The sequence below is a fragment of the Chanodichthys erythropterus genome, chromosome 19, assembly GCF_024489055.1.
Source record: "Chanodichthys erythropterus isolate Z2021 chromosome 19, ASM2448905v1, whole genome shotgun sequence".
Classification (NCBI taxonomy): domain Eukaryota; kingdom Metazoa; phylum Chordata; class Actinopteri; order Cypriniformes; family Xenocyprididae; genus Chanodichthys; species Chanodichthys erythropterus.
The window spans coordinates 25,952,420-25,967,315 of NC_090239.1; the positions used below are offsets into that span (position 1 = coordinate 25,952,420).

General features: G+C 37.4%; 1 protein-coding gene across 1 annotated transcript in view; it reads left to right on the top strand.

Moving 5' to 3' along the window:
- LOC137007539 (uncharacterized) overlaps positions 1 to 14,896 on the top strand; it is a 62,310-nt gene that overhangs the window by 13,923 nt on the left and 33,491 nt on the right. Inside the window, exons 10-31 of the mRNA XM_067369080.1 lie at positions 3,611 to 3,758; positions 4,008 to 4,081; positions 4,603 to 4,720; positions 5,021 to 5,157; positions 5,366 to 5,512; positions 5,604 to 5,804; positions 5,957 to 6,090; positions 6,433 to 6,575; positions 6,664 to 6,812; positions 7,293 to 7,424; positions 8,857 to 8,930; positions 9,096 to 9,237; positions 10,893 to 10,991; positions 11,792 to 11,871; positions 11,973 to 12,059; positions 12,175 to 12,253; positions 12,549 to 12,644; positions 12,795 to 12,881; positions 13,000 to 13,110; positions 13,194 to 13,304; positions 13,430 to 13,540; positions 13,625 to 13,694. Coding sequence (XP_067225181.1) covers positions 3,611 to 3,758; positions 4,008 to 4,081; positions 4,603 to 4,720; positions 5,021 to 5,157; positions 5,366 to 5,512; positions 5,604 to 5,804; positions 5,957 to 6,090; positions 6,433 to 6,575; positions 6,664 to 6,812; positions 7,293 to 7,424; positions 8,857 to 8,930; positions 9,096 to 9,237; positions 10,893 to 10,991; positions 11,792 to 11,871; positions 11,973 to 12,059; positions 12,175 to 12,253; positions 12,549 to 12,644; positions 12,795 to 12,881; positions 13,000 to 13,110; positions 13,194 to 13,304; positions 13,430 to 13,540; positions 13,625 to 13,694 — 2,530 coding nt within the window. The remainder of the gene's footprint in view (positions 1 to 3,610; positions 3,759 to 4,007; positions 4,082 to 4,602; positions 4,721 to 5,020; positions 5,158 to 5,365; positions 5,513 to 5,603; positions 5,805 to 5,956; positions 6,091 to 6,432; positions 6,576 to 6,663; positions 6,813 to 7,292; positions 7,425 to 8,856; positions 8,931 to 9,095; positions 9,238 to 10,892; positions 10,992 to 11,791; positions 11,872 to 11,972; positions 12,060 to 12,174; positions 12,254 to 12,548; positions 12,645 to 12,794; positions 12,882 to 12,999; positions 13,111 to 13,193; positions 13,305 to 13,429; positions 13,541 to 13,624; positions 13,695 to 14,896) is intronic.

A 14,896-nucleotide genomic window follows, 5' to 3' on the forward strand; every position in this document is an offset into this window, starting at 1 on the left:
AAATTAAGAAGCCCCAAAAATGCCTGGAGCTCTGTCTTGTTCCGTGGAGGCGGGGCCTTTTGGATAGCTTCCACTTTTTCACAGGTTGGTCTGATGCCATCAAAGGAAAAGTCCGCGGTGAGTGTTAATAGTCAGTAAGTCGGCTGACTGGTCATCCAATGGAAGCTGCTGATAAGCTTGTTTCAAATCAAGTTTAGTAAATACTACTCCTCCTGCTAGTTTTGAGAACAGTTCAGACGCTGTGGGTATGGGGTACACATCAGGCTTAACAGCCGTATTGACAGTACAACGATAATCACCGCAAATCCTCAAGCCCCTATCTTTTTTTGCTCCGGCCACTATGGGTGTGGCCCACTTTGCATGCCGCACAGGTTCAAAAATTCCTTGAGCCACCAATTTATCTAGCTCCTCATCAAGCTGTGGCCGTAAAGCGAAAGGAACTGGTAGGGCTTTGAAGAAACGTGGTGTAACTGTGGAATCAATGTCAGTTGAGATTGGGGGCGTCCGGCAAACCCCAATGTCCTGGAATACCTCCGAATATTCAGCCAGTATTTCTTCTATGGACTGAAGCTGTACTCTGTGCACTCCTTCAATCGATATTCCAAGGGCATCAAACCAGTCCCGTCCCAGCAGACTAGGGCCCTGGCCCCTTATGACAAATAAAGGCAGTGTTTTTTGTGTTGCTTTGAACATTACTTCCACAAATATTTTTCCTTTCACTTCTAAAGTTGCTTGTGACCACTGCTTTAGAACTCCATTGTCTGCATGCATTTCAGGGGGTTGAGAAGGCCACAGCGAGTGATAAGTATGCTCACTAATCAAGGAGCATGCTGCTCCTGAATCTACTTCCATTGTGTGTGCTTGCTTGTTCAGTATTACCGTGGCCAAATATGGCTTCTGCCCTCCTAGTTTTGATTTGGAAGTGGCACTGTAAACAGAGTACTCATTCTGTGGGTCGTGAGTTATAATGTTTGTATGTTGTTCTGCTGTGCTACCTGCTGAATCCTTGTCACTACTGTGTCTAGTCTTTGTTAAACACACCCGAGCAATGTGTCCTCTTTTTTTGCAATAATGGCATACAGCAGTGGAAAACTTACAGGCTTGTGGGATGTGCTGGCCGCCACACCTGTAGCATGATTTATCACATTTTTTATATTCACTTGTAGCTGCAACTTTGTGTGCTGCATAATGAACATCATCTTGAAGCAGTGATTCATGTTGTTGCTGACGAAGTAGACGAGCATTTAACAATGCAGTCTCGGCAGCTAGTGCCTTTTCCTCTGCCTCTTTAAATGTGAGCGTGGTTTCAGCCAATAGGCGTCGTTGTAGCGCCTCATCCACAACTCCACACACAAGCCTATCACGCAGCATGGCATCTCCAAAAGCGCAGTGCACAGAGAGACGTCGAAGCTCAGCAATGTAGTTAGGAATGCTTTGATTAGGTTTCTGCTTACAATTGTGAAAATGGAAACGCTGAACTATCTCTGATGGCACTGGACTGTAATGACGTTTCAACGCAGCTACAATGTTTGCATAAGCCACAGTAGAAGGCTGTGTTGGGGCGAGCACTGTACGTAATGTGGAATATGTTTTTGCACCACACACACTAAGCAGCACAGAACGTTTCTTTGCGTCGTCCTCAATGTCATTTGCATGGAAAAAACATTCCAGTCTTTCTATATATTCTTCAAAAGAATTACTCGAGCATTCATCAAACTCTTCGATACGGCCGAGCATAGCCATGATTGCAGCAAAGTTAGACAAGTGTATTTCGTTCACTTCAGAGCTTCATCATCGACTTATCTGCACACAGTCAGTTCGAATCCGCTCGTCGCCAGTGTAGTATATTTGAATGACATCAAGAGGCTGTCGTAATCTTGAGAACTTTACTGAATTGATGTAACGCAGAACAGAACATACATCTTCAGCCAGCACGTAACAGTCTAACAAAAACACCAACTTCCTCCCCTGGAGAAAGGTAGGAACGCCCATCCCAGTCTTCCGCCCTCTTAAAGCAACCTCACTATTCCCATATTTTTAGCCAATACACTACAATTCCCATCCTTCTTTTCATTTTCTGAACGTTTCTTATGCGGACATGTGAGCTTCTTATGTCCCAAATCACTGCATTCAAAACAACGCAAACTATCTGTCGTTGCAAAAATCATATAGGAACTGTCACCATGTTGAATGCGAAACGAGATATCTAAAGACTGAGATTGCGCATTTAAAAACATAAACACTTGTCTTCGAAAAGACAGCACATGTTTTAAAACGGCATTTTTACAGCCGAGCGGAACCATTTTAATGGATCCAGCAAACTTACCAAAGCGACTCAATTCCTTTACAATTTGCTCATTAGAAATGAATGGAGGCGCGTTTGAAATGGTAACCTTAGTAGCAGGTGCGTGCAAAGGCATTACTTGCACCAAGGTACCGGAAACAACAATTCCGTTTTCAACAAGGCTATTTACGAGTTTTTCATCCTTAAGAAACACCACCACTGCCTTATTCATTCTAGAGGCCGATATTATATTTTCATGCCCAACAATCTCACCCATTGCTAAAAGCACGTCTTCAACTGTAAACGCTTGATCCGAAAACACTTTACATCCATTCTTAATAGAGAAACCTGGCGTTCCCTCACCTGAGAGAGACGCCATGGCTTTCCCTTTACCACGGAATCACTCTGGTGTTTTTCTTAAAGTAAATAAATAAACCAAAAAGTGATAATTAAACCCCCCCAAAAAAGAACAAACATAGAAAAAAGAAAAAAGAAAAATTACCCTTGAAAACCAATTCAAGCGTGCCGCTCTCACACCCTACACCACACTGCCGCTCCCAGCATGCAACAGAGAGAGAGAGAGAGAGAGAGAGAGAGAGAGAGAGATGTGTGTGTGAATTACCTGCGTCTTTTCAATGTCTCTCTATAATTGATGCTGTGAATTGAATTACTTCAAAAACAGCAACATTACCACTTCCTTTAATAGAAGTCGTGTGGCAGTCTTGACAAAAGGTTTCTGTGTTCCTAAATGTGTCTGTGTACGCAGCGCTGTCTCTGATCTCTGATCTGTGACATTCTGATCTGTGACGCTTCAATGCACTAATATAGAACATTGATTAAACTGACTTGGAACTACCTGTGCTTTAAACGGTTTTATTACACACCTTCCAGGCAATCAGAATTGAGTATTCAGACAGACCATGAACTAAGATCAATGACAATCAACAAATGTTTTTTTTATGTTGTTTTTACGTAAATTGTTAGTCTATATTAGCTAATGTAGTTAACTAATGTTAACAAATGGAACTTTACTGTAAAGTGTTACCACAACTTTTGCTGACTACTTTTAGTATACTTTATGATGCTTTTGTGTGTTTTCTAAGCTGAATGCTCTAGTCCCCATCCATAAACAGTTACAGTGTTCACAATTTCACAGTAAATGATGACAAAAATGTTGTTTATGGGTGAAATAATCAGTTAAGAAAGTGTAATCTTCAGATGATTTTTACTTATTTTAAACCTCTATCTTTGAACCAAACAAGATATAATAAGATGAAATGTTCGAATGACCTAAAAATGCCTGTATTGTCTTTTCAATTATCAAAGATTGGCGAAGCTTTTGACAGTCCCATCACAAAAAATCAGTTAGAAATGATTGCATCTGCTCCTGTTGCTAAACACATGTTTAAAGTGACTGACTTCAATGCATTGGACAGTATCCGTGAACAACTGGAAGAGAACATTGCAATTGAAGGTATGTTTACTGATAAGAGCAAAAAATGAGAGAAAACTGTAGATGAAAGAAATAAGGGAATTTGACTGGACAAGTGCTGAACAATATAAACTTTATATTTGGCATGTGATGTGGAAAAAAATCACAGCCATGCTGATATTCATTATAACAGCATTGCAATAAATGTGATATTGCTTATGGTATGATCTTAGATCATGTTCACTTTTTTTATTATTATATTTTTCATGTAATAATGTATATTTTTTTCAGGAGTCCAATCCACTGGTGATTCTGCTACAATGGAATTTGCTCAGGATGGATTTAGTGCAGCGTTTACATCAAGTGTAAATAGATACTTCAAGTCATCTTTAGGAAACAATTTTTTATTTGGCAATCATTTAGGCAGCCAGCAATGCAATGGATAGAAGTATCACTCAAGAATGGAGAATATTGTACATATGCATATACATATAATAATGCATTTAATAGTTAAATATTATTGAATAATAAAGTATATATATATATATATAAAACTTTTTTTATAATTCTCTTCTGCTCACTAAGGCTGCATTTATTCAATCAAAAATATATTAAAACATTAATATTTTCAAATATTCTTACAATTTAAAATCATTGATTTCTGTTTTATTACATTTAAATACAATTTAACCATTTAATCTTCAGTGTCACATGATACTTCAGAAATCATTCTAATATGTTAATTTAGATCTCAGCTTCTTATTAGTTAATAATAAACAATATCAAAATGATAGCAAAAGGCTATACCTGAAAATACCAAGATAGAAAAGTGGTGTAGAGGATAAAACAAACAAACAAACAAACAAATACAAACCTCTTTGTTTAGGTAAGCCTGGTCATGACTTCTGTGGGAGCTTTCCAAGGGAAGGGTGGATATCAAGAACAGTATCAAAATGACCATTCATCAGAATTCCATGTGGGAAGTGAACAAGATAGTTACTTAGGTGAGACCCTGCTCAAACACAGACTAAAATGCATCAGATTTGCCATACATTTATTGAGGTCATCTACAATCCAAATATAAAAGGATACTGTAGTTCAACCAAAAAGTAATATCATCATCATCATTTACTTCAAGCCCATACAAATACAAACAATAATATTATAAGGAATTTCTGAGTTACTTTTTCCACATTAAAGCATGTTGTGACCAGTGGTTGTCTGAGGGTGAGTAAATGATGACTATTATCTTTTTTGAGTGCACTATTTCTTTAAAGTTTTGATTATCCAAATGTTTTTTAAAGGTTATTCAATGACAATAGCAACACGATCTAAAAAAACGTTTGTGATTATGGGAGCACCAAGATACAGGCATAAAGGACAAGTGAGCGTTTCAATAATTGGAGTTAACGCAACTAACCTGCTATTGGAGTCACCCAAGGTACCCAAGTGAATACCCAAGTGAATGTTATTTCCTGTTGTAACCTGATTACGCTAAGTTGTTTGATAAAAAAAAATGGACAGTACTTGAATTGTAACCTAGTTTTGCAATGTATTGGGCGTTGTATTTTGTTGTACATTGTCAGGTGTTCTTATAGCATACATTGGGCATAGGATTTGATTCTGAACAGTTTTTTTTTTTTCCTTAGTCTCAGATTGGTTCATACTTTGGAGCCGAGGTCTGTGTGGTTGACCTGAACTCTGACACAAAAACAGATCTTCTATTAATATCTGCACCAACGTATATAGACTCCCATTCTGAAGGCAGAGTTTTTGTGTACTTTTATTCTCGGCAGGTATAAAATATCAGTTCCTGATTCTTTTAGACTTAGATTATTTTGCCTTTCAAAACTTAGAGAACTGTTTGTGCTTTTTCTGCTTTTGCAGCCATACTTCACTTTTTCTCTAGTGCTGGTGGGCATGGCAGGTCAGAGAGGTCGGTTTGGCTCTTCTCTGGCCAGTCCAGCAGATCTGAATGGTGATGGTTTCATGGATGTGCTGATTGGGGCTCCTTTAGAGGAGGATGGACAGGGTAGCATCTATATCTTCAATGGCGGAATAGATCAAATAAACCCCGCATATTCACAGGTCTGCCAAATTTATTACCTATAGCATTGTTCCTTAAATTGCAGTTTTAACCTTTTGTGGAGTGCCAATTCTATACCATTCCTTTATGACATTTGGCTTGTACTTCTCCTTTTAAACAGTTCCCCTTTCTCTTATTCTTTGTTTGATGTTAGAGAATTGCTGGATCATCTGTGCGCTCAGGTTTACAGTTTTTTGGACTAGCTCTGAGTCCGTCCTCCCTAGATCACAGTGGGGACAGTCTACCAGACATTGCTGTTGGATCAAAAGGAGCCGTTTTGCTTCTTAGGTACAGTACTTCTTGAGACTTAGGCATACAAAGGTTCCAAAAGGGGAATTTTGCAATAATGCCATAAAAACCTTGCCTAAAGAACCTTGCAGTGAACAGTTCATAAAAGAACCATATTGTAAATATCTAAAGAACACTTTTCCTCTATAAATAAACTTTTGTGCAATGGGAATGTTCCATGGATTTTAAGAGTGTATTTACACACTCATTCTTATCTAATAGAATGAACTGATTTATTACTAGTAAACATCCACAAAATTCACAGAGCGTAACATACAGAACTCATGGTCCAATCTTATCTATTCATTCGTTATGTTTTGTGAATTTTCCTACAACATCCAGGTCCAGACCAATAGTGTCTGTGGATGTGAAAGTAACCTACAGCCCATCCAACATCTCAACCAGTGAATCAGACTGCACCAGGCCACTGGAAAACACCTTGACAGTGTGCTTCAACATGAGTGGATACAAACACGCTATAACAGGTTTCCCCAAATTGTATGGCAGACTTTGTTATTTTCAATAATAATTTTAACAAAAATATCATAAAATGTTATTCAATGACATTTCCAGATTTGGCTGCAAATATTAGCTATACGTTAAAGCTGGATGCCAAGAGACTTAACCACCGGGCATACTTCTTACCCAGAAATCGTGTCCTCAGTAATGTTGTAAATGTTACACTGGAGGAAGTGTGCAAAGACCATCCTTTCCTCATAGAGGTAAGTCATGTATTTCGTGGCAGCAAACAAGCCATTTCTAATTCTACAATTTACATACAACTCTGAATAGTTTTAGCATGTTAATAGATTGACGGGTATGACAGTTTTAATGTATATGGTCTTGGCGGACTAAAACTGCTACGCCGCTGCTTTTGCAGCAACTATGGACTTGCTTGGCAATAGATACAGAGACACGCTGTGAGATTGTAAAATGTGAGTAGGCATACATAAATCTTATAGCAGATTTAGACAAGTGGTGCTGAGGGAGGTGGAGGGTTTCAAAGGAACTGAAGGAAACTGATTTAATGTTGAACAAGCTCATTGGCTGCAGAATAAGCAGACGCCAATCATCTTGTGCCATGCATGTAGTTAAATATGTGATTGCTAGCAGATTCAATGTAAATTACTTATCTGTGCTATCTAGAGATTCATGTGTGTGTATGTATGTAACAATTTATAAATTGTTCACCAATTGTCCAGTCTTGTACAGGGGATCCTCTCAAACCGCTGCTTAATGAATTAATGTTCACTTTTGAGGGTCTGCCCTCCCAAAGTCTGGAGAACTTAAAGCCTGTTCTCTTACCCAGGATAGAGAACACTACCTTATGGATGGTAAGGGACACATATTCAAAGTAAACCTATACTGTCATAAAGTGAGCCCTTCATATATGAAGTTGCTTTGCTGTCATAAGACTTTGTATTTCTTTTACACATATATCATACTGTTATTCAATACAGAATAAGTTGTCAGCAAAACCGTGAAAAAGTGTGAGCAAATTTACACTCATCGGCCACTTTATTAGGTCCACCATGCTACTACGGGGTTGGACCCCCTTTTGCCTTTGGAACTGCATTAATTCTTCATGGCATAGATTCAACAAGGGAAAACAGAAAACAGAGATTATGATCCATATCGCTGGAATCAGAGATCTTGTTCCATATGACGTGATAAGATCATGCAGTTATTGCACATTTGTCGGCTACACATCCATGATGCGAATCTCCCATTCCAGCACACTGCAAAAGTTAATGTGGAGCCCATTTGAGTATAGTGAACTCATTGTCATGTTCAGGAAACCAGTTTTATATGATTTGAGCTTTTTGGCACATTATCCTGTTGGAAGTAGCCATCAGAAGATGGGTACACTGTGGGCATAAATGGATGGACATGGTCAGCAAGAATACTCAGGTAGGCTGTGGCATTTGAATGTTGCAAACTTGGTATTAATGAGCCTAAAGTGTGCCAAGAGAATATCCTCAACACCATTACACCAGCAGCAGCAGTCTGGACCTTTAATGCAAAGCTTTCATGCTTTCATGTTGTTTGCGTCAAATTCTGACCCTACTATCTGAATGTTGCAGCAGAAATCGAGACTCATCAGACCAGGCAATGTTATTTCAATCTTCTTTTGTTCAAATTTGGTGAGCCCATGCGAACTGTAGTTTTAGTTTCCTGTTCTTAGCTAATAGGAGTGGCACCGGTGTGTCTTCTGCTGCTGGAGCTCATCTGCTTCAAGGTTCAACATGTTGTGCGTTCAGAGATGCTCTTCTGCAGACCTCGGTTGTAATGAGAGGTTATTTGAGTTACTGTTGCCTTTCTATAAGCTGGAACCAGTTTGGTCATTCTCCTCTGACCTCTGGCATCAACAAGGCATTTTCACCAACAGAACTGCCGCTCACTGGAAATGTTCTCTTTTTCTGACCATTCTCTGTAAACCCTAGAGATGGTTGTTTGTGAAAATCCCAGTAGATAAGCAGTTTCTGAAATACTCAGACCAGACCGTCTGGCACCAAAAACCATGCCACGTTCAAAGTCACTTACCTTTATTCCCCATTCTGATGCCATTTGACCTTTAGCAGATAGTCTTGACCATATCTACATGCTTAAATGCATTGAGTTTCTGCTGATTAGATATTTGTGTTAGTGGGTAGTTGAACAGGTGTACGTGATAAAGCGGCCAGTGAGTGTAAATGGGAATATATGTAAAAAATGGGAATATATGTAAAAAAAAAATCTTATTTTTATTCCAACCTCATATTTCAGTTAGATTATGAGATAAACTGTGGATCAGACAACCTTTGTGTTGACGACCTCAAAGTGGACTTCAGCTTTGATGGGTAAGTTAATGGTGAAGTCACAAGTTAATTTCTGCACAACTATCATCAAACATAATTCTTTAACACTCCACCCAACAGCCATTGGTCAGATGGTCATACAGTATAGTCTCGCTCCCTAAAATTGGTGCAGTTTAACTCTGTGTCTCCTTTGTTTCTGTGATCCAGATCTACAAACATAGAGGTTGGGATAATGCAGGAGATCAATGTGACAGTGTTTGTAGAGAACAGAGGAGAAAACTCATTCAACACCCACTTCACCCTAAACTACCCATTTGGACTTTCCTACAGGAGAATTATGCCTCGAGTGGTAAGGCAGGATGACATTTATTGCATGTGGGGTTAAAAACAGCAAGTGAAGTGCATTGTTTTACATTGTAAAGAGCAAGTTTAGTAGTTAAAGGGTTAGTTCACCCAAAAATGAAAATTCTGTCATTTATTACTCACCCTCATGCCGTTCCACCCGTAAGACCTTCATTAATCTTCGGAACACAAATTAAGATATTTTTTGCTGAAATCCCATGACTCCGTGAGGCCTGCATGTAGGGAGCAATGGCATTTCCTATCTCAAGACCCATTAATGTACTAAAAACATATTTAAATCAGTTCATGTGAGTACAGTGGTTCAATATTAATATTATAAAGTGGCGAGAATAAAATAACGACTCATATAGTGATGGCCGATTTCAGAACACTGCTTCAGGAAGATTCAGAGCATAATGAATCAGCATATCGAATCATGATTTGGATCGCGTGTCAAACTGCCAAACTACTGAAATCTTGTGACTTTGGCGCTCCGAACAGCTGATTCGACACGCTGATTCAATATGCTCCGAAGCTTCATGAAGCAGTGTTTTGAAATCGGCCATCACTAAATAAATCGTTATTTTGTTTTGGCGCATCAAAAATATTCTTGTCGCTTTATAATATTAATATTGAAACACTGTACTTACATGAACTGATTTAAATATGTTTTTAGTACATTAATGGATCTTGAGAGAGGAAATGTCATTGCTCCCTATGCAGGCCTCACGGAACCATCGGATTTCAAAAAAAATATCTTACATTTACATTTTACATTTATTCATTTGGCAGACGCTTTTATCCAAAGCGACTTACAAGTGAGGAATACAACAAGCGAGTCGCCATGACGAGGCAAATAGACAAGTGCTCACAATACAAGTTATAGGCAGTGCTCAGATTATCATAAGATACAATAGAGAGGGATTAGAGGAAGTGAAAGGATAGGAATAAGAAGTTTTTGTTTTGTTTCTTTCTTTTTTTTTTAAGATGAGGTTAAGTGCTCACGAAAGAGATGGGTTTTCAGCTGTCTTTTGAAGTTGTGTTAAGAGTAACGAAGGTCTTACGGGTGTGGAACGGCATGGGGGTGAGGATTAAATGACAGATTTTTCATTTTTGGGTGAACTAACCCTTTAAAGTGCATGTAAAAAAAAAAAAAAATCCATGCATTTTTCAAACTGCTTGTCCAGTTTAGGGTTGTAGGGATGCTAGAACTTAAAGGTGCTCTAAGTGATCCTGGGTGGAATAACTTTCTGTTGACGTTCAAAGTGTTGTCAAACAAAACAGAGGCTAGCTAGACCCTCCCTCCTCCTCCTCCTCCTCCTCCCCCTCCGTGCTTCCTGAAACAGTCATGAACGCGCATTTAAAATTATTCTTGTCAGTTATTGGCTTGAGCATGTTTATTATGTTTTGTGGTTCATGCTGCACCAGTTTGTTTTTGTTGCCGTTTTCGGAGCTTGTGGCGACTACAGAGACCGTGTTTTTTACACTGTGTTCAGGGGACAGGCAGCTAGTGGATAGTGAGGAGATGTTTACTGTTTATGACAAAAAATGTTTTGGTATAAAAACACATGACATCACTTAGAGCACATTTAAATAAAGCATTATACAGTAGGCTCCTACAGCATATGATCAAGAACCCCATTTTTTCCTGTTTGTGAGCAGGGCAGAGTGGATTGCCGTTCTTTAGATGGCATGCAAGGAGTTTCAGCAGGGGAGATAACCTGTCGGGTCAATAACCCTCTATTCCCAGAAAATGCTTCTGTGAGTCAAAATCTATGTGAAAAGACACACAAACAGATGCAGAGAGGTCCAAATGTCTGAGATTTTTTAAAATTTAAAATTTTAATTTTATTTAAAATCTGCTTCAAACTTGGAAATAGTTTTATTGATATATTTTAAAAAAAGTTAAACAAATGTTATGACATAAAATTGAAGAAAGATTCTATGTTGTTCCTGTAAATTTGTCGACCATGTGATACTCACTTTGGCTACATTCACACTCAGTTTTTGGGATTGACAACTGCATTTACTTACTTAGTCTCGAAATGTAGCAACTTACAGTAGCGTCTTGAATACTGTCTTTATGAACGTGCAACGGGAGTCAAGCCCGTATTCTCTTAGCAGGAACCATAGCGACACTGACCAAAGTAATATCAAAGATGGCGATGTCCATAAAACCGAAAAGTCTTATCAGACTTTGATTGGTCGATAAGTCAGTCAATCTGAATTGAGATTCTTTGTCTGTATTGAGTACTAGAGATTTGAAAAAGTTTCTATAGATCTATGTACTAGAGATTTTTAAAGATTTAAGTCCAAGGGGTGGAGCTCAGACTCCCACTGACCTTGTTAATGTCTAAAATAATTCTAAATTCTGATTGGGTAAACCAATTAGTGGTTTCGTATAAAAATTAGTTTGGTAAACTTTACTATGGTAAAGAGTTCACCACTGGCTCTCCACTAACTTTTGGACCCTAATGTATACACATGTTGAAATGTTTTTTGAGCATCATCTTTGTTTTTAAAATGTTTTATAACGGAAAATTCTTAACTCATTCTTCTAGGCAGTGTTTGACATTATTTACAGTATTAACAAAGAAAGCCATTTTGACCAAAAGGTGACATTCAATGCATCTATTACTAGGTATGGTGTTCATTTTTTACTTTTATAGCTGAATATAGTCTATGTCAAATGTATTTGAATTATATTGACATGCACAAACCAAAATGCTCTGTCATTTCCAGTGACAATACGAATCACTCTGAAAACAGTGAACTAATAAAAATAAGAAACATCAATGTAAAACATGCAATCTATGTTGCCTTGTTGAGGTCAGTGCTTCTTTTTGCCACGTAGTATGATTAGAATGAAGTTTTTGCTATTTGTTATTTTGCTTTTCTCTCATCTTCATAACCTCATCTACTGTATTCTGTGTTTCTCCTAAAGACATTCAGATTCCAGCACTTACATAAATTTTACAAGTGGGAAAAACAATGTGGAAAAACCAGTTCAACAGATATTGGAGGTAAAGATGCTTCTTTAGACATAGAATCCTCTAGGTAACACTTTCTTGTTATTACATGTACTTACTATAGTAATAATAGTAAATTATGCATAATTAGTAACTAACCCTATAGCCACAACTTTGAAGAAAGTACAATTACTGTAGATAATAAATATTACTCAGTACATATTTGAGTAAGTACAATGTAACTACGTCACCTTAAAATAAAGTTTAACCTTCCTTTATTTCACCTCACATCAGTACTGAAATAAAAGTTGTTAATATCAATAAACCTCCTTCTGTTTATGTCTCTAAGGTGAAGAATGAGCTTAGAGAGCTAAATTTAACCGTTTTCATTAGAGTACCTATACAACTGGGAGCTGAAAACATCTGGACTGACCAAAAGTTGAAGGTAAAAGCAAATGCAAAGGAGAAATAAATAAGAACCAAAGGCCTTTAGTGTCAAATGCTGTCTTTATTGTAGTCCATATCATTTTTGTGGTCCATATTTACATATTTATATACTTAAATATAAATAAATATACTTAATATTTTGTAAAAGATTCCAGATTGCTTTAGGGAAGGAGATGAACAGCCCACAACCAGTGATTTTCTGACAGTGCTCAAAAAGGAAAGAAAAAACCTATTAGTGAGTTAAATTTTTATTTGAAATTTTAGATTTTGAATGATTTACTTTTTATTCAAATGAAACATTGTTTGACTTGAATTCGTCACTGTTAAACATGCGGTTATGTTTGTTCTGTCAGAACTGCTCTGTGGCGGCGTGTGCTGTGTTCAGGTGTGATGTGAATCTGACGAGAAGTGAAAGAAAGTTCTATAATATCTCTAGCAATGTGAGATCTGGATGGATTGAGCAGGTATCTGAAGTTACAGGGCTTGAAATCTTTATTTAAAAAAGAGATATCTGCTATTTTAATTCACATTGTTTTTATTTTTATAGATTGGGATTCAGTCTGCTTCTTTTGAGTTGGTCAGTACAGCATCTCTGGATTATGATAAAGACAAATACACTTACTTCACTGATTCTCTCAGCTCTGCATCAGTTTGCGAGGTAATGCATACTTTACTAAAGCCTGTTATAATTTTCCAGCTGTTAGTGACAACATTTATAGCAGACTTTTTCATTGTACTGTCAATGCATCTAATAGGATGAAATCTTTGTGTGTGCATGTGAAGGTGAATACTCAGGTGGAAGTCTATGAGGAACCCAACCTTCTAAAAGAGGTCACTGCAGGAGTTGTTGGAGGACTGTTGATCACCTCATTCATCACAGCCACTCTCTATAAGGTGCAATATACCAGCCTGTTTATAATTCATAAATAGTGAACTTTAACATAATATATAAGATTGTCTTTTCTTTTTCTCTTGCAGTCTGGGTTTTTCAAAAGAAAGGCCAAGCAGCGGAGGAAGGATTTAACACAAGAACCTGAAGAACTGGAATGTCTAGATAAAAATTAATGCAGAATCGATTAATTACTTTTTTTTTTAAATTTTACTTCTTCAGCTTCCATCAAAATAGTCAATTCATTAAAATAATTATGATTCATTTCATATGTTGCTAATAACACGCATACACAGACAGACAGATATATGTAAATATAAATACTAAGGTGAACTACGGAAGTTCTTTTTTAAATGAACAAAAATTAATTATTAAGCAAGAACATAAAAATTCAGTGTTCAAAAGTCTTTGTCTCCTTGCCTGGTTCACAATTGCTTTTAATAAAGATTTAAAATTTTAGCTGTCGGGTCAGACTTCATGGGAAATATCATTGGTATGTAATTCATCTTTACGTGATGTTAGCTTTAGCAAATCAGCATGTACTTGTGTTGTGTTGTGTTTGGGCCAGGGGCGGAGCCAGGGGTAAGCTTGGCCACCCCTTTGGCCACCCCGCTCACAACCGCTGTTACAAAGTCATAGTTCTGTCGTCTGTTAAGTTATGAAATTACAAAAAAAGCAATTAAAGCTGCATTAAAACTGTGCATGCATGTATGTAGGCCTATTCTGAGAGCTGTCGAATCACAACACAGGAACGAACCGCTGGCACAATCAGAACTCGTTACGTATTTCTGAAGGAGGGACTTCATAGAACAAGGAAGTCATCAGCCCGTTTTTATGACAGTGGAAACAGCGGTATACAGATAAGTAAATAATGTGAAAAATACGTTTTTTTTTTTTACACGCGAAACATGAACACATGTTATATTGCACACTATAAACACAATCAAAGCTTAAAAAAAACCACGAAAAACGGGACCTTTAATAGATCTTTCATTGAAAATGAAAATCAACTAATTCTCTTGCTTTTACCATATTTAAAAACATTAACACTGCACCTTCCCCCGACAATCTTTCAACCTTAATTTTCCTGCTTACATAAATGGCTAATTTGGCCTGTACTAAAAATAAAATTCAACAATTGACAAATACAGCTTTTCTTTTTAAAACCAAAAATACTAAAAAAACTATTTTTGTAGGACCAAAAATAAAGGCTTCAGTCTATCACACTCCATAAAAGCATGAAAAGGCTGTTTCTCTTTTCAGGCAAAAAGGACATTCCAATCTAACATCAGGATTTGAAACAGAAATGAATGCATTTACTGCAATGGCACAATGAAGCAGTTGCCACTGTATAACCCTTA